Source organism: Hyalella azteca, unplaced genomic scaffold (genome assembly GCF_000764305.2).
Source record: "Hyalella azteca isolate HAZT.00-mixed unplaced genomic scaffold, Hazt_2.0.2 contig6892, whole genome shotgun sequence".
In the NCBI taxonomy this organism is placed as follows: Eukaryota; Metazoa; Arthropoda; class Malacostraca; order Amphipoda; family Hyalellidae; genus Hyalella; species Hyalella azteca.
Genome location: NW_025937033.1, coordinates 25,147 through 45,911, shown reverse-complemented (window position 1 = coordinate 45,911; position 20,765 = coordinate 25,147). Strand labels below are relative to the sequence as shown.

Here is a 20,765-nt window from a genome sequence, read left to right as displayed (position 1 = left end):
TTTCACAAGTTTTCACTTGAGAACAAAATCTAGTGTCACTTAACTTCAATATTGTAAAGATTCGCGTTCAGAGCAAAGCATTTCAAAAAATTTTGATCTTTTCAAATAAAACAATTTCATACAATAGTGCGCCTTATTAAAATACGCATGGTTTTCCAATGAATAAATATTTGCATTTTATAATTGGAAATTCTTTATGCATGAGAAATATTTCGCATGCCATCCCGCTCAAGCAGGCTTGTAATCGAATTAGGAGAAAATATTGAGTACACAGGACTGAGGTAAACGTTGTCGTACTATATTTAAACTATAGTATATTTCATTTCGCGATTATTTAAAAAATTTAAAGGGTTCTTCTATGTTTAGTTGTACAATAGGATAGTAATTTAACTGTTGTCTGTAGAAAAAAAAATATGTATGAGTGTATAAAAACGTGATACCCTCCCGTACAGAAGACCACTGTTAAAATAACCGTGTTCGTATGCCATCCGAATAACCAAACCAGCTCCTCTTCGGCCCGTTTCGCTTCTTATTAAAAAAAGGCTCCAATTATATTAAATATATAGCTTTCTATCATTCACATATGATAAAAATATATGGACAGCATCTCTAGCTTTAGATCTGAATAAGTGAAATGTGTTGTAAATTGATGATTAACTATTCAAATTCAATACGTCGTTTTCAGCTGGCACGCAAATTCTTTTTAACATAAATTTGTAAAAATCTGGAAAGATCCTAAAATATTCAGCTCATATTGTAATTTCGAAAGTTATGCTCACAAATTTTTCCAGTTCCTGACTGAATATTTAACACTGATGGTCCCGAATTATACATTTACTTCGAGCAGAATTGAAATAAATTATTCTAGGATTTCGAAGACATTCATGTGCTTTGTTTACACAATGTTTGGACTGTGTATAGTAGACAAACATTGTTGTGCAAACAAACATTGTTGTGCATACAAACATTGTTGTGCAAACAAACATTGTCGTGCAAACAAACATTTTACTAGTTACCAACGCTTGAAAGAAATTATTTCCGCAAACAAACACTGTCGTGCAAACAAACATTGTAGTGCAAACAAACAAACGAACTAGATTTTCACTCTCGTTTATTGAAACGTGATTTAATTTAGAAATAAAAGTTAGTTAATTGTAAATGAAATCATAAATAATCTCAGAAGGTAATATTATGAACAAGAAAATTAAATGCTTGTTTTGGTGTTATAGCCATTCGTTACGATTACCGGATTGCTTCTAGCTTTTCTTAACAAATTCACACCTGCTGAAAATCCCATATAAAAAATTCAATTGCTTGGATCTGCACGTACTTGTATTGGGCATCTTGCGCTTATTTATGCATAGGCTACATGTTGCATTGCATATCTTAGTCTAGGGCTTCTCATGTGGTTAGCCTACTGCACTACTGCAGCAATGTTGAATAAGTAGGAATAAATGCTACAATTTGTATTCAATACTGTACATATGATTATATACCCAGAATTAGAGTGCTGATGAATAATTTAACTAATTGAGCCCACCTTATCATTAAAAATGTAGGCTTATGGTGCAAACACGCCTCTGAAGAAGCTTCTCTAACAAAATTTAGAGTCGCCCCAGCTTCTGGTAATCCAAATCAGAAGCTGCCACGTCTGTAAATTTTCACTGAGAACTCAAACAAAAATTTAAAGTCGCCCCAGCTTCTGGTAATCCAAATCAGAAGCTGCCACGTCTGTAAATTTTCACTGGGTTTGTATGGACTAGTTAATTAATTTCCGGACATTTAATAGCATGTGTCCGCCCTCTTGTTTTTCGAATAGCTTGATGCGGTGATACAATGGACACGTCGAAATCGAAACGTCGAAATTTGCAGGCACGTTTAGCCCCTTACAGCTCTTAAATTGTTAAAAAATGCCTTAGATTTCTGACTGGGTTTCAGCCTATAGCGATAATTGTATTCAAGAGTTAATTGTTTGCTGTATACTTTAAGAATTAAATCATGACAGGAAGCATGAGAATATATAATACAGCTTTACCCTTATTTTCAAACCGTATTTTTCATTACCCAATTGCACGCAGAGTATTTAAATCTAAACATTTCACTCGAGTAAATATATGTTATTTCTTGGACTAACTTTGCCCTACTTGGAATAAGGCGATTGAAGGGATATTAATATTATCAATATTATCTAATAGAAAGAAACATAATGCTTGGTGAAATGAAACATCAACGCACGAAGAAAGACGATATATAATGAAATATGGCCAGGAAAATTAGTCTAAATAATAAATGAAATTATAAATATTAATTATTTATTAGTGAAATATACTAAATTTTACTAAATTCGAGAAAAATATATGGTCATACTTCAGAAAAAATTCGTGCTGATTTGTATTGTTGAGAAAATATAGGCAGAAATAGCAGGTACAAAAATATTAGACATATTCGAATGCTTGCAATTAAACATGCATAAAACTCAAATATATATACTATGAAATACAAACTCTTGCTTCCCTCTGTTGGAATTGCCATCAATTTTCATCTCGCGATTGATGATTTGTGTTGTGATGTATATAAATGGTTTGTTATTTTTTTACAAAAAATTAAGGTTGAGCCATTCCATGCAGCATCTTAAGTTTTTTTTATTCCAGAACATATCTCTGTTATCCCAGTTAATTCAGTGCTAGCCATGGGCTGGGTTTATTTTTTCTGTTCTTGTTCTTTTTAGCGCATTTTTTCATTTATGGAAAAAAGGCACTATTGTGCTCGCCATGTCCGTCTGTCCGTCTGTCTGTCTGTCCGTGACTTCACGTTTTCGTCGACGAGAAATGCGCTCTCTGCCACTCACTGCAGTGAGTAATGAGTTATTATTATTATACTGAGTTATATTTTCCTGATTTACGCTTTGTCTTTAATATCCACTAATATCCATCCGTGATTTAGAAGCACAAGTATGAGTAAAATTACACTTTAGGAAAACTGTTTGCAGAAGTAAAACGTTCTATAATTTGCTTGCGAAACGCAATATTATACTTCCTCGGTGATTCTTATGCTAATTTTTTAACTGTTATTAAACCAAGTTGGAATATATATACTAATTATATACCAACAAGCTTCAATAATAAGATTAGGTAACAATTTTCCAATTAACGTTTAACTGAAACTTGATTGGTAAATATCTTAGGGGTGTTAGAGCGTTATCTCGTGATCACTTTGTTGATCAGTGTTTGCGTAACATACCTTGTGCCCAAAGATTCAAAATTTTGAATTTTTTTATTTTGGGGGAAAAATCCTTCAGAATTCATCACTTTTGGGATTCGTGCTTGAATTTGAACACGTATCAGGTTTAGACACTTTTAATCTTATATTTTACTTTTGAAAATATTAGAAATTGCCAACAACCCACTGGAAAAGATGGTTGTTTTAAATACTGAGAAAAATGGTAATTGAATAAGTAAGTTCACATAAACGCGCCTTTACTAACCATGAACGAGCTTAGAACATATGTATAGTCTCCAGCTTTCTTTGAGAACGTCACATAAGATTTATGCTTCCAATAGCATTAAAATAGATAAAAGGATAATAAGAGATCGTCTCTTCATCCTTTCAGTTATCCTGTGGAAGTTTTAACATAAGGTTATACAGTAGATAATGTAGCGCTTATAATAGAGTGAACAGCTCTTGGCATTCGGAAAACTAACCAACAAGCTGTGACTTAATTAAATATTAAGCCGGACAGCTCCTGCCCTACACATCATATCTTATTTACTATAGTCACCGATAAGTTTTACGCAGTAAACTTGGTGTCATTATTTATATAATATTATACACAATTAATTTTTGGTACCGTCATTTATTTTTTACGCAGAAAATCCGTTAGGAATTTTCACTTAATTTTTATCATCGTTTCAATGTAAATTTTGTACTGAAACTTTGTCAGTGAAAAAATTCAATGTATGCAAACTAGACGATAAGAAACACCATGCCATAATATATCAAACAAAAATATTTTTACATTTCTTAAAACTACGTCATTTACTTTGGTTTTGTTGGTAATAATGCTTCAGAAAGTGTCAAGACTGATTATAGAGTAATTTGGAATTCATTCACCCTGTGAATACTTCGTCGCTAATTGGGCAACAACCATCAGCTGCCAATTTGATTTTTCGCCGTTATTTTCATTATATTTTCTTAAAATTGATTCAATTTCTCATGTTTGCCTCTGAAAAATAAGATATCTTGTCAGACTACGATCACAATCGTTAATCGATTAAGTCCGCGATTAAAATACGCTTGTCCTACTGTGTGTTGCAAGCCCAAGTGGCGTACATGAGTGTGGGTGAAACTATTCAAATCTCAAATTTATTAAGCGTATACAAATGCAGTTACGCGCCCTATATTTCCATGATACAATTACATGATCCATGATTGCAAAACATTATAGAGCTTATTTACGCTGAAAGTAATAACAGGGCTGGATTTGAATCAGAGAGGCCACACCATATCGTTACTGAGTTGTTTTTTACTGAAGAAGATATAAAAACTGAATGATATCTGACAGCAGTTGGCTGAGACAAATTTTCGGTGGCTAAGATGAACTTAGGTTCATACCACTGTAATAAATATATGAGAAAATGTTTATATAACAACTGAGGAGAAATTTTTCGAACATGATCGCTCAGTCCGCACAATCTGATGTATAATATGAAAAATATCAGAGAAACATCATCTTTTTTATAACCTAATGCCGATTACAGTTGAATAATTAAATCCGATATAACATGGGCCAATTAAAGAAAATATGTGATTTCATTCCGATAAATAAATTTCCACGTAGACGCGCGCCATTCGTTCAGTAAAATTTCTAGGAAACATAAATTGATTAATCACAACAGTGACCTCGAACGATCGGATGGAGTTTAGGTTACCTTGAAAAAAACCGGTTTCGATGAACCATTAACAGAAAAATTGCAGTCTCCCCGGACCTCAGGTTACCAGATATTTCCTTGTTTATACGATATTGTTGATATGATGGATGGAAAAACTTTTATTATGATATTAAATTAAGATAATCTGAATATGAAAGTTACGAGCACAAAAGCATACGTATCGGCCCCTTGTCAATTGTCAATTTCTACCCTTTACCTGGAGAGCCAAATTTGCATAAAAGATGATTTAGTGAACTAATGATTTTTATTTTAATGCATGCGAATATTACGAAAAGCCGCTGGTTTTAAGACCAAAAATATTTTTCATGCACTGTGCACCTATTCTAAGAGATTCTAAAATTAGCAGAAAAGACATTTTGCATTAAAATTTACCTTGATTATAAAATAAATTATACATAAGACATTTAAATTCACTCTGAATATTTTCAAATAAAGCTTCAACTGTATTCAATACATTTCTTTTGTCAATAACAAACCTAAAATACCGTAATCTGATTATTCAAGAATATATCTTTTAAGAATTTATTCGATACTCATTACCTGAATACATTTTAATGTTACTTGCAAGTCAGATAATATTCTTCACATATATCTCATGCCTACCAGAATAACTCCACGGGACTTGACCGCATCAATCGGAGTCTCGTCACTTAGTCCGACCCTCTTTCCTTCATCGATGTCGGCGGCAGATAAACATTTTTTCTTCGGTGAGTTTGCAAAGTCGTTTTGCTGTTCCTTCCTATCCTGTAGGTCCACAGTAGGTCTATTGCAATTACTAAGGGATTTGTTCTCTGCCAAGTGCAGTTTGCGGTGTTGTCTTGACGGAGATTTTGGTTGGTGGCAGCACCGGTGACGCCCGCACTGAGGCGCTGAGGTGTTCGGGTGCCGCCAATATGGACGATGGGGTAACATTTGACTTGCATTTTTGCGCCACAAATAATTCACTAATGTGAACTCCAGTAGTGCAGAGAAGACAAAGGCTGTAATAAAGAAAAAAATATCAATAATGTACTCGGATGTCGCTTTCATCATTAATTTTTCTTATGTTAATTTGTTTAAATGTTGTTATTTACAACTAGAATTACGGTGTAATACCATACACTGGGTCATTAAAAATTACAGTTTGTTTTGATATTATTTGGTGTCCCGTACAAAATTTTATCATTGTGATTCGAAAAATAATGTGCATATCAGTTTGTGTGTTGACTTGAGAATATCACTTTCTTGTTTTGTGGCTATCAGTTTATGTGCTGACTAGCAAAATTTATTCGATGTCGATGGAATATAGATCGTCGGCAGCATTTTTAGCGCACTTTCTCATTTATGGACAAAAGGCACTCGTCATGTCCGTCCGTCTTTCTGTCTGTCCGTCCGTGACTTCACTTCACTTCACTTCAAAATGCGCTCTCTGTCACTCACTGTTGTGAGTACTGAGTTACATTTTTTCTCGATTGGTTAATTTATTTTATTGCTAATTATGGTTTTTAATGATGGTTTTCTCTAATTATGACTTTCACTAACATATCAATTAATTGTTCAGTTTAATGATTTTATATATGTGTGGAAGCTAATACGCTTCAAAAAAGATTCAATAAAAATTTCACAGTAATTCCTGGAGAGAAAATAAAATCATTAACAGAATTATACTCATTGGCTAAATTCTACTACACGACCGAAATTTATAATCAACGTTGGAAATTTTAAAACTGATATTTTGAACATTTAAACATTTAAAATATTATTTATTGAAACAGCTATCATCCCATGAAATCAATAAATACAAAAAAAAAATGAAATCTTTGTGAATAATAATTGAAATCAATCTCTACATTCATTTGATGAATACCAAATTTACCTAACTGTGAAACTTTTGGACTCTTACTTTCCCGGCACTGCGAACCACAAAAAAAGGTTCATTGCAAATTCTGTCCATTTGACGCCATTGAAAACTAGTTGTTATTGCATCAGCACGGAACTGTAAAAAAATCTAAAAGTATTTCAATCCTTTCCCTAAGATTTAAAGTCGCGCATGCATGATCATTAATCTGACCTTGATAAACCTTTCATGCTTTTCAAACCAATGCGATGATTAAATTTACGAACAGTTGAATAAAAGAATTAATAATAATTATTTCTATAATTTCCGCCTCCGATGGTAAACTAAGTTATATGTATAAAATAATCACCAACAAGCTATGTAAGCCAGCAGCGATGCATATATTGGCACTCATATCTCAATGGGTATCAGATATAAAAAATCCTTTAAGATTTTTCACGCGAATAATTGGTCAATGTTACTGTTACAATACTACAATACTGTTACTGTTACAAAATATCTATCCCTATGAACATATCCACGCACCTAACACACTTTATTATCACAGTAACTATCCATATGAACATTCTATCACAAGCCATAAGTGAAGTCCTTGCTGCTGCGCAAATCAGTTTTCTTTTGTTACCCATGGCTCCCGCTGGGGCATTGAGAGGCAATCTCATTTGCTGCTGTCTTGTTCACTTCGGTGTGGCTGGCAAGGGGGTGTGTTGTGGGGATGTTGGGAGACTGATTATTTCAGGGAGGTTATTAATTATTATTTCCTCAGTGTGAATTATTACATAAAAATCTTTATTAATAATTTCATAAATACGATTGTCGTTTTCTATTCTGAAAATTCGAGCACTGAAAAAGACAGAAAGCGTCAACAGCTGCTAGAGTAGGAAATATTTTTCAGTTGTATGAGTAAGAAAATCTCATCAACTGAATGAGTAAGAAATCCTGATCAGCTTTATGTGGGAGAATAACCAATCAGCTGAATGAGTACGCATTCGTTTTCAGCTTTATGAATTAGGGAACCTTGTCTGCTATAGAAAAGAGGAGAAGTAGAAAAAAAATAAGCTTTCAATAACTGTGGAAGAAGAGTTATTAGGCCAACTTAAAACCAATAACCTTGTCAGAAATAAACATTTTCATAAGTCTTGGGTTACACGTTTAAGGCACTTTCACAATAGTTTGAAGCATATAAATTATTGAAGGGCTTAGTCAAAGAATTTAGTCCACCCGACAACAGAAGGGTGTTGGAAAGGTGATCTGAACTGAGGACCCTAAACTTGGTTGCTGGCCAGAAAACTTGGTGGACACTGTATGGGTGGTCAGTCACCTGAGGACTTGGTGGACACTGTAAGCAGGGTGGTCACTCACCTGAAGACTTGGTGGACACGGTAAGCAGGGTGGTCACTCCCAGAGTTGTACGGCCAGGTACAGAGTCCACGTCCATCCAGAAGCTGACCCAGGAGATGGCCACGATTAGGATCGTAGGCAGGTACGATTGCACCAGATGGAATCCCACCGATCGTTGCAGGTGAAATTCAGCCACCAGACAACTGTAGTTTCCTGAAACACATGAAAATCCCCAATGAAATAAATTTTGGGGAAGATGAGTAATAAAGTTTTATAGGACTTATAAACTAAGCACACAGTCTCTCTTGTCATGATGGCCCTAGAATCGCGTGATTGAACTATATTACAAACAATTGAGTCATGTTAATCGAACATTAGGATCCGTTTGTTGTGACCGCCACCAGTCGACAGTTTCTCTCACCGCGATGCATTCTGGCGCTCTAGGTTGCTAGCATATCTTTCAATAAAATATAACAGCATCTGTTCAATATAACTGCCAGCGTCTCTTGCACAGCATCTTCGCGGATAAATAGAAAGGAATCCACAAAATCTTAAAAATTTTATGGATTTTCAAATGATATAATTCGTGTTTACATCGGGTGGCAAATAAATTACTTTGATAGATAAGCTCTGCTATTAACGTGAGTTAAAAAGGTTTCCCTCGACGTCGTGTGCTCTTTCAATACAAAAAATTAAGGACCACCGCTTTGCGCTTTCTTTCCTGCCTAACATGAACGATCAGGACACCCACTCACTCGTTATTTTCTCTACTCCATAAATATCTTCGTACGGTGTAAATGACTGCAGTCGACTACAAAAAAACAGTAATGCAGCTCAATTTTGAACAGATGTCATTCGAAAAACTAATATGATGTCTGACTGATGTGATGAGAAATCTGTCTGAAAAACAATTAAATGCTGTGCTCCAGGGGTGGGAAACTGAAGGAGATTAAAACGTAAAGTTGAAGACTAATTTAATGATTGGATTCTACTTGTCCACTTACTGAGAATCACATAAGAAATTTATTCGATAGAATAGGGATCATTGTTTCAATGATTGGCGCTACCGGGAATTTTTATCCCTTAGATATTGGAAAAGATAATTACGATAATATTAATCAATTTAATTAATCTTTGCGTGACATTGGACGCATGAAAACCCAATATCATCACCGAAACATCATCAGACGATAGACTGAATCACCCGGTGAACATTTTGAAAAGAATTATATTTATTATATTGATGCTTCAATATAGAATTGTTGATCAACACAAAGATATTTACCATGAAAGTCTAACAGCCCAATAAAATTCCGATACGATAATTAATTAAAATAGAGTCAACAATCAAATGAACAATCGACAATAAAATCAACAACCATATGAACATTCGGCAACACAATCAAACATCTCGTTAACGGCAAGAAAATCCACTGTTTAATCAATATCCGGCAACTCAATCAACCACCTCATTAAAATGCTGCAAGAAAATAAACTATTTAATTAACATTTGGCACCAGAATCAACCTTCACGTGAACATTCGGCAACACAATCAATCATTTAATCCACATTCGGCAGCACAATCAACCATCTCGTAAAAATTCGGCAACACAATAAACCATTTAATCAACTTTCGGCAGCACAAAAAATCATTTAATCAACATTCAGCAACACAATAAACCTTTTAATCAACATTCGGCAACACAATCAACCCTCACGTAAACCTTCGGCAACACAATCAATCATTTAATCTAAATTCGGCAGCACAATAAACTATTTAATAAACATTTGGCTCCACAATAAACTATGTAATAAACATTCGGCAGCACAATAAACCATTTAATCAACATCCGGCAACGCAATAAACCATTTATTCAACATTCATCAACACAATAAACTATTTAATAAACATTCGGCAGCATAATAAGCTATTTAATAAACATTTGGCAGCACAATAAACCATTTATCGACATTCGGCAGCACAATCACCCATCTCGCGAACATTCGCCAACAGAAGCAAGCATTTCATCAATATTCAGCAATTGTAACGGTAGAAGACTGCTTCTTCATGCATAATAAGAAGCGGATTTCACTTCAGTATCCTAGCCGCAACTTGAATGTAAAGTTTTCCAATGTTTATGCTAAGCTGGTGGCACTAAATTGGATACAAGAAGATTATCAGCGAAGCCTAAGCTAAAAAGGACGCCAGGAGTTTTCCATAAAGTTCCCAAGACAGATGAACGGAACATAGAATTTTTTAGGCATTAAAATTGCCTATGTTTTGAAAATTAGAAAGATTTGAATTGTATTGAAAGTTTCTAACAAAAAAGCGTTTCAAAAGGTATTGAATTTTTGAAGAGTTATCTTTACCGTCACAATATGATTTGTAAGAGTAAATAAATAACCAAAAAATCCCATTTCTTTAAAGTCAATTAATAGTATATTAGTATCATAGTAGAACATTAACAACAAACGCATAGAAATGCTTACCGATTTGTGAGGCTTCTTGACAGGTGGTGGCTACGATGTCTTGCATTTGAAACTGAGGCATGCGAAGGTCTTTGTGCATCTTAATGGGCTCCTTGGTGAGCTTCCACTGCAGCACCAGCTCCTGCATCGTCTTTGAAACTGAAACAAAATATTTTCATCATTGAAAATAGCATCTCAGCAACACTCTTGCATATTCTCTGAAACTGAAACTAAATATTTTCAGCATTCATTCACCCAGCAACACTCCTGCATCGTCTTTGAAACTGAAACAAAAAATTTTCATCATTGAAAATAGCACGTCAGCAGCACTTCTGCATATTCTCTGAAAGTGAAACAAAATATTTTTATCATTCCTTCCTCCAGCAACACTCCTGCATCGTCATTGAAACTAAAACAAAATAGTTTCATCATTCCTTCCCCCAGCAACACTTCTGCATCGTCTTTGAAACTGAAACAAATTTTTTTCATCATTCCTTCCAACAGCAACACTCCTTGCATCGTCTCTTAAACTAAAAAAATCCATCGTTCCTTCCTCCAGAAACACTCCTGCATCGTCTTTGAAACTGAAACAAAATATTTTTCATCATTACCTTCCTCCAGCAATCAATAAATTATTATTCATAACTTTTAAATCTGCCATTTATGAATAATTCCAACCAGCCGCAACTAATTTTTGGTGCTGCTTACAACCTTTGCAACAGTTCAAAAAATAAGGAGTAGAACCGCGTTTGTCGAGAATAATTTACAGAAGCATTATTCACTGACAGCTGAGGTGCACCGGGATATCTAACAGCTCGTAAATAATGTAAATTAACTGGAACATCATTCACGAGAGGAAATAAACTGAAAGGCCATAAATTCCTTGAATGTAACTGAGCCATCTTTTTGCTCAACTGAACATTTGCTTTACATCACTGAGTTTTCGAAGCACATGCTTACTACTGGTGAATTTCAGACGATAACTCAAGAAAAAATATTTATTGTTTTTTTTTCAGGTTTTCTGTTGAACACTGGCGCTACACGATAGAAATATACTCAATAATTTATTAAAGAGTGATTAATAATCAATTTAATAATTTTCTCATTGCCTACAAACCCTCAAATTAATTAATTTTTTTCAAATTCTTTTTGAGATATGGCAATGAGCTGGCTTGAAAGAGGATAGTCTCAGGCATGGCTTTTTCCAGCTTGGTTCGGTCAGATAAACAACCTTTAGTTTCCAGTCTATTATTCGTTGCTATCAATATAAAATCAAGTCCTTGATCGTCCCGTAAGTTAGTTTCAAACAAAAAAGAAAATTCGGTGCATAATGTAATAATGATAGATAATTCACCACTTTAAATAAAAAAATCATTCATTTATTCCATAGTTTTTTAACGTACTTTGTGGATCAATCGAATGTTCAGCCTCACAACACGTGTTTAAAATTGCGAGCCTAAACAAGAGTAGAATGCAAATAGAATGAGCTTAATAGGATGCAAAGCTTGATTGTTCTTTTCAACTAATCGAACTTAAATTCGAATGCAGTTTAGAGTTGAATTTTTTTATTAGGATTCATCCTGTAATCGGAATATATTGCCCAAAATATTTGAGCCAGAAATGAATTTCGATCATGTTGAAACTGAAACTCTCCTGAAAACGTAGTTAATTATCGTCAGTTATGATGACTAAAGGATCAATGCAAAATATTCATATATGTGCAAATAAACTTAAATTAACTTATAGCTATTTTCTATATTCATCGTGCATTTATATACATATCATGCCCGAAAAATGTGTTTTTATATTAAAATGTTTTTTACCCTTTAAAAAACATGTTTTTAACCATTTCACATTGGCTAAATTTTTGCAAGCCTTTCAGTACGGAAAATCCAAATCAGTGTCCAAATCCTCTTTCGAGCAAACTTCGGTTTCAAGTTTTAATCCAGTCGCTTCTATAGAAGCTCTTATGGCGTCGCGGGGATTTATATCAGTTATCCCATGAACCGGAATTACTCATCTAAACTTCAAAAAATTTGTAGCATGTCTTGGACGGATAAAATAAAGTATGTACAATAAAAAAATTGCAGGGGAAATTCTCTGTAAAAATTTAATTTTGCGTGCGTGTAATGAAATCATTGGGAGATAAAATAAAACAATTAATATTGACTTACAGCTTGCGATTTCTATGGTGCAGACTTGAGTGTCCAAAGGAAACTTGGAGAGCTCCATCATGCAGGCAAAAGTGAGCTTCAACCTGTAAAGAAGGGATATTATTCTTTCGCTACTTGTTGATTGACAAATGAAAATAAGTTAATTGCATGTATGTTTAATGTCGTCATAAATCAGCTTTATTGCAAGCATGTTCTCTGTCGACATAAAATCAGCTTCACTGCATGCATGTTCATTGTCAACATAAATTAACTTCATCACATGGGTGTTTATTGTCAACATGAAAATCAGTGTTAATTGCAAGCGTGTTTATTGTCAATAAAAATGTACTTAATTTAATGTATGCTTATTTTCAACATTTAACTAACTGCATTGCATGAATATTCATTGTCAACATGTAATGATGACATAGATGAAGCTCCATCATTGATAACTCGACATTGACGTTTAATTGCGCAGCTTTTAACTTAGATATGCTGTGAACTGTCATATGTTGAAATGATTTTAACTTCCACAAGAACATATTATTTCCAATGATAAAATATAGGATAATTTTATATATTTTAAGCAATACTTATCATTATTAAATTTATATCTATACAAAGCAAAAATTTTCATTCCTTTCTAAAATGTAAGCTTTTCACAATCATGAAAAAAATGTGTTACTTTAATTTGTAATAACTGAATATGCACAAATTATATATATTAACTTTTCCAGGGAAATTTGTATTTGCTTACCTTTTCTTTTTATGTTGATCATTTCTATTACCACAATAACGAAAGAGTTGCATAATATTTTTCCTTTTTTCACTCAATGAATGCCCAAAAAAAAACAATAAAGTAAAACAGCAAAGTGCCGTTCAAGCGATTTTTTGAAATTCACCTTAATTATGTACATTGAGTGTTTATGAGTTTAATTCAACTGCCTAGGTCAGCTAAAGAATATCACTCAGCTGTAAACTTCGGATAATTTTTTACAGATGACGCAAAAGCATCAAGAATTTGTAGTAACGTTCACGCAAAGATCCCTCTTTAATTCTTAATCATGTGAGAAATTTAACAAAAATAGACAATGTGTACTTATTATTTGCACGCGTGATTTTCGTAGATACTTCAATGACTTTGAAACAAATGTTTTGCGAAGCCTTGTCAAGAAAATAAGTAAAATCTTTATTAAGTATGAGCTACGGTACTTATGAGACATAATTATTTTGGTACGGCCTAACCAGTTTACCTTTTATTTTCGAATAATGTATTTCCTACGATTTATTAAGAGTGCCTAACTCCTACACATAAATTTGAAGTCTTATTGCCACAGCATTCATTTATCGTTAACTGCATGGAAAATTGCCTCATTTCCAACTGGAATCTTCTGCCCATGCTTGTAGGGGAACACAATTTGTCGCTCCATGGACCATCCAAAGGCTCCTGAAAGTCTGGACTTTTTCCCAAAGAACAGGACGAGTTCCGTGCACTCGACAGTGGCTCGCATTTCTCTCATTTAGAAAGATGGTTTCTGAGGGCAATGTCGGGGGGCAACCAGAGAGCTCTGGCGTCGTTACAGTAACTGTGTCAGAGACACTGTAACTTGTTGGTAAAAGCTGGACTGATCTTTTAACCTCATCGGAGCGCAGAGAATTGCTTTCTTTCTTAGAAACATTCGCAGTTGTGTATTTAAAAATCAAAACATGTAAATAGTAAATTTAAGTTCGATGTGTAAATAATATTTGATGTTAGTTAAAACATCGCGGTTAGTTTTTAACTGCACTGTAACTGATCTGGCATTCGTATAAAAAATTAAGCAGCGAAGTTACTTATAACAAAGGAGTTGCGCGAATATGAGATGAATTAATGACTCCGTAGAGCCGAAATTGACAGGGTCACAATAATACTAGTCGAAAAATCTCACACGAAAATTTTTTACATTTCAGATATTGCAGAACTTTAGTGTGAAATGTAAGCACAAAACATAACGCAATCATGAAATCAACCCGAAAAGTTACATTTTTCTAAATTACTTGACTAACACAAAATGCTAACTTGAATTTAAATTCAGCTTTCTTTCGACTTCTGAAGTTCCCCCCGTAACGAAAACTCAGGCTCCGCCTCAACAGAAATTCAATTAAAACTTGGAAGTGGGCTAGATATTCATCCCAAACCTGCAAAATTTCCATGATATTATTTATAAGTATTGTAGGAAAAACTGCAAGAATATATAAATTTAAGCTTTAATCTTCACCCCACATGATTATTAAAATGCTCACAACCTCGATGTTATAGGTATAAACAAGCAATAAGCACTCCACCAAACCATCGGTTGAAACTTCAGTTTCAACACTCGTAAATACTCAATTCTATCAATTAGTATATGTTTAATGCCAACAGTTACGGCCAGTATTTCTACGGAAAAATCATTTATGTCATTGCGTCATCGCAACGCATCTACCGAGAAGCAATTTCATGATTTCAGCTTGCGTATTCTGCTTGTCCAGTCTCCACTCCGAGTCACTTTTCTAAATACTATTGACTGTTGCTCTCTCATTCTATGAGAAATAAAGACCAAGACCCGAGAAACAAACTAAATCTAAAAATGCTGTTCAAACTGGTCAAGTATTTAGCAGAAACGGGTTGAAATTTTCTCGAGCAAGCAGTAACTACAAACGTTATTGAACGCTGCAGCACAGACCGAGTTAAGGAGTTACGAAACGCGCAGTGCCAACTCTCTCATGTTGAACTACTCCATCGCAATCGCTGTGAAGAAAGCTGCTAATACCTTATTCTTAAAGATGAAAAATTGCTGAATTGAAAAATAGATAATTTTATTATTTCGGAAACGAAACGATCGCAAGTTCAGCATATACGTAATCATCATTGGAGATGAAGAAGACTTTAAAATCTAATACATTTTCGGTTTTTAAAACATTTAATTTTATGGAAAAGTAGTGTCTTTAATTACGCACGATGTTCAAATAATTGTTATTTTCCTTCCTCGGCTCTATATTTAGCAATCATTCCACTCGTGGACGATATAGTTGATTGGTTAGTGACACACCTTGCTCCTGTTGCAGTACTAACGCGTAATGGTATGCAGAATCCTCCGTATATTGTATAATGACAATATTCTAGTCTCCTGCTGTTGTTAAGTTTATTATTTCTTAGTTTCCTGATAAACATTTCATTATCCTTCGACTAAGCAAGAAGCAACAGGCTTAAGGTATTGAGCGCATACGTTTCAGCATCTTATCCTAACCCCCCGTCAGATTTCAGGTTAGGTAAGGCTCGGCCAAAGAAGACGAGTATCAAACGAACCAAGATGGTTTGTTTGATACTCCAACCGGGCGCCCCAGAATTCCCATAATTCTGAAAGAGGTCTGCTTTGCTAAGAGAAAAAGCCGACAATGGGTTGCTAATTCAATACTGGTCTAGTCAACATCAACCATGAATCAGCGTTGAGATAGCTCTAAATTTAAATAAGGGGTGTTAATGCTCAATGTAGTAAAATAAGTTTAATCTTGTGATGAAGCATGAAAATTTAATCACACATATTTGCAGAGCATGTCAAAGATTAGCAGATCGAATAGCATTTCCAGGCATGTACTAACTTCATTTGGAACGTAAGATGCTGCAGGCGGGTGTATATATTAAAAAACATATACTTTTTAATAAATTTGGGTCTGATTTATCTGTTGACTGAATTGAGATTTTACAAGCATTGGTCTTATGGAAGGTAGTGAGTGTAAAATCAAACATATCCAAATAACTTTGCGTTCCAGATGAACTTAATATGCCGATTACATGAACTCAACATACGGACTACATGGTTATCCCTAAACTGAATGCCATCAATAAAATTCAATCGTCACCTGAGCATGTAGAGGATCTCGCCGTGCGGGTTGATCCTAACAAGCACGTTCGGCACGGTCACGAACTGAAAATCAGCATCTTTAGCGTTGGGGAAATACACCTCAGGCTTCCAGATCGCCTTCACCAAGTTCGGGTCGTTCAAGTCCAGCGGCTGGACGAGATCTTCGTGTTTCAGTCGCGCATCGTACCACGTCTGCCGCAGGTACAAGTCCACTTGGTAGTCCTGAAGGGAATGATGGGAGGTAGATCAATGCATTGAAATTCGATAGAGTAAAATAGATGGAAAGAACAAGTTACAGAAATTAAGTCCAAGGTCCAGTCACCGAACCAGTCATGCATTGAAATATGAGTGAAATGTGAAGTTTTAATAGCACTCTTATTCCAAGATTATTTTCAGTCTGCCAGACGTAAGTCAGATATTATTGCTATGACTCTCTTGTTTCGTGAAGATAAGCATTTCGTTCTATTGTTAAATATTCGAAGGTGATTCGGAGGAATGGAAATGTTATTTTCGGAAATTTTAATTTAAAAAATTGTAAATTTAATTTAATTTTTTATAATTTACGGATTTGTACTGAAGGTCGCAATACGTTCGACTTCCATTTCGTGAACTGTTGGGTTAACAAAGGCACATGCATAAAATGAAGCTTACTATATTGAATTTCCTAAAATAATATCGGTAAATTGGTCGCTACTTGTATTCACTACACATTACATGAAACTTTTGTATTCTTCATGATTTTTTATTAAGATTTTTTACCCTTTTAGATGGTGCAACATTGCACTTTAATTGTTCACCAAGTATAATAATCCTATAATTTGTGACACAATAATAAATTGCAGCAGTCTTGTATCTATAGTCACCCTAAAACTAGAAAATAACAATGAAAATCGTTAATAGATAACTTTTTAAATGTATCTGAACGAAAAAAGTCATTAATTTGCTCAAAAAAAAATATTCCATGAAAACGAGGAAGCTATTTTTCTAGCAGTCCTGCAATGACGCATAATGTCTAGGCACGCAATTTCTTTACGAGGCTGACATTTCCAGCTGCAATAAGCAAAGAAATTATCATTAGTTTTAACGCGGCGCACAAACGTGATTGCTTGTGCCATCTGAGCCGCGATGTTACAATCTGCATAATTTACGGATATTCCCTAAATTAATGTCATAATAGCGTCACCATCTGTTGAAATTGCTTTGGTAATGAGCATTCCCTGGAGTGCAGGATTGGATTAATTGATTCGAAACTTTTACATTTGTTTCCATATTGGTATAAATTTGATCATAGTTCTATCGTACTGTGGTGGGCATTCATCAAGAGTCCAAGCGTCTCTTCAGTGCTGAATCAATTTTAACGCTACAGTGATTTCGTAATCAAACCTGAACAATAATTATCAGGAACACAGAAACATACAGAATAACATAAGTGGCAATTTAGGCGTTATTGCTGCTAACTATTATGTTTTTTCAATCATTAATATAACGATTCGATCTATTGCATCGTTACTGGAATACGGCACACCCTTTCCGTGGTCATTTCATGATTTTATCTAAAAATGGTAAATCAATTGAGAGCGATAGCTGAAATTATATTTGTGAAGTTTATTGCGGTTTTATGTGTTTTTCTGTTTCAATTCCATAAAACTTTAAAAATGTAAATAATTTGAAAATTTAGTTGAAAAAGTTATTTATTTGAACAAGTTTGTTTCGCCAACTACAATAACGACATGAAATTTGAATCGCCTACTAGATTTTGTATCAATTTATACTTTTTTATTATTTGTCCGAAATTTTCCAATTACAGTACCAGAAAAAAACAGCATTTTGAGGAGCCATAGTTTTAACTCGAGAAAAATATTAAACTTGAAGAGGTATCACCAATTATTATGCTTATTAGTTAATTATAGGTCATATATAGCGGTTTAGCGGTTTCAGAATTTATAGGGCCGTTGGTCTGTCGCCGATTCTTAACATTACAAAAAATCACAGCTTGTTGCGGTCTCAAACTCACAGCTCACTGCTACAATTCTGCTGTGCTTAACCGCCCGGCCTCCTCGCCGATTCTGACAAGAAACTGGCGCACAGAGCTGGGATCTAAAATCTGACCATGGAACTCGGGTCGATGGATCCGAAACTCCGGATGTAAACCTCGCACGCCACAGTTGTCGCGTTGTCTGCAAACAAAACCAAAATTTTTATTAAAGTAAGTTATTATTTATGAACCATGCACAATGTTTTGGCAGCAAACGCATGCCAATGTGCTCATTGCTTGACCATAACGTGTTCATGACACGTTCATGACGTGTTCATGGCGTATTCATGACGTGTTCATGACGTGTTCATGACGTGTTCATGACGTGTTCATGACGTGTTCATGACGTGTTCATGACGTATTTATGACGCGTTTTTAATTGGCCTTTTAACTTTTGTCATAAATTTGGAAAATTTAACAATTTCAAGGATACTGTATACACAGAAAATTTATTTACCAACCGCAATCCAATGCTATATGTTTAGCTGAGGTGTTTGGTCATCGTTGAACTCACGTTTTGAGATAGAAATTCAGCTAAGTAAGCATTGATAATGTATATTTTCTGTTCTTGCTTAGTCGTTTATTTTGTTCGCAACAGTTATTTCTTTAATTTTTAGAACCCTTACTCCATTTTAACAGTGAATACCAATTTTCCTTCAGAGTTTTGAACCCAGACTTTAACTTCTGTACCGAAACTTGAGTTCCTCTGATAGGACCGTTTGAAAATTCTGGAGTCCGAAGCCATCGACGGTAATATATAAAGATAAAGATAAAGTAAACATGAATCGATAAAGTAAACATAATTGTTTACTTTAATTAATTAAATTAATCTAATTAATTAATATAAATAACTGATTAATTTATTTAATTCATTTAATTAAATTAATTATTTAAATTATCGTTTAATTAAATAGTTTTTAATTATTGTTTAATCAAATTCATTTTAAGCAAGGTTAATACGATACATAAATTGAGTTAATGGTTTACCGACCACTCATGCTGCTCGTTTACATGCAATTGAACCAGTTTTGACCTAATAATTCAACCCTTTATCTACTAACGATGACTGTAGTTACAAGAACTTTACATACAAAGGCATTGGCGACAATATCCGAACCATCAGTCAATTCTCAAAGCTTTCAACGTTAAGGTTGACTTAAATCTTAAGGCACTACTTTCAGGTTAATTTTAGTAATACTTGACAGTGTTATTTATCAATTTAATGATTAATAAAATGTCATTCAAAGTCAGTAGCGTTGGTCTGCCTCCTAAGGCTAGACAATTAGCAGCTGCTGAATAGACGTGGAGTTGTTTGGGAGGTGCAGAACTTCTGAGAAAAATATTTCATGTACCCTGCAGCATTTAATCTAATTCATCTTGCAATATGAACGCAGATATTTACTTACGTGAAAACTAGGAACCAAGTTTTAGTTCTTCGGGATCGTAGAATTTTAAATGAATTTTTTTCCTCACTTTCGCTGAAAGTTAAACATACATTTAATTAATTTGGCGGCTTACAACTTTAATTTTCTGATTTCTTCTGTCATCATTTTCTGATTTCTTTTTCAATTTTTAATTTCTTTGGAAACATTTCCATTGTAGGAAATAAATTGTTGAAAATAACATAATAAAAATAATAAAAAATAAATAACTCAAGTGTCAATGAAAACTTTCTAAGGCCTTACGTATTCAAATTAAACGTTTTAAATTAAAATCAAATTATGTCGTTTGCAAAGAAAATTCATCGAGTTGATTAAATCGAGATTATTTTGTTCGATAGTCTTATTACTTTCCGAAGAACATCTCTCAGGAGATCGGGAGTAATCTGAGCAATACTAAGTTCAGCTTCAAACAAAATTAGTTTCAAACAGAATGAAGTCCTCATTTCAAAGGAAATTACAATCTAGGGAAATTAACTCGTATTAAACTTCACATTCACACTAAACTGCAGTTATTCAGTTCATTCACGCAAATTCTCTAGAATGTGTGTAACTAAAGGCTTAGGATTTAAAAAAACAAAATCCCTGCTTCCAGAATTTTCCACAAAATTGCCTGAACTTCTTCGACATTTTCTATTTTGTCCAAGTTTCCAGGTT

The 20,765-nt window shown here is 34.2% G+C and overlaps 1 protein-coding gene across 1 annotated transcript in view; it reads right to left on the bottom strand.

Annotated features, from left to right (window-relative positions):
- Nucleotides 1-5,531: 5,531 nt before the first annotated feature.
- Nucleotides 5,532-20,765, bottom strand: part of LOC108682381 (glycine receptor subunit alpha-4-like) — a 38,280-nt gene continuing 23,046 nt past the window's right edge. Inside the window, exons 3-8 of the mRNA XM_047881040.1 lie at nt 18,744-18,811; nt 16,633-16,856; nt 12,772-12,854; nt 10,619-10,756; nt 8,149-8,340; nt 5,532-5,989 (exon numbers count right to left, since the gene is read on the bottom strand). Of these exons, the coding sequence (XP_047736996.1) occupies nt 5,532-5,989; nt 8,149-8,340; nt 10,619-10,756; nt 12,772-12,854; nt 16,633-16,856; nt 18,744-18,811 (1,163 nt within the window). The remainder of the gene's footprint in view (nt 5,990-8,148; nt 8,341-10,618; nt 10,757-12,771; nt 12,855-16,632; nt 16,857-18,743; nt 18,812-20,765) is intronic.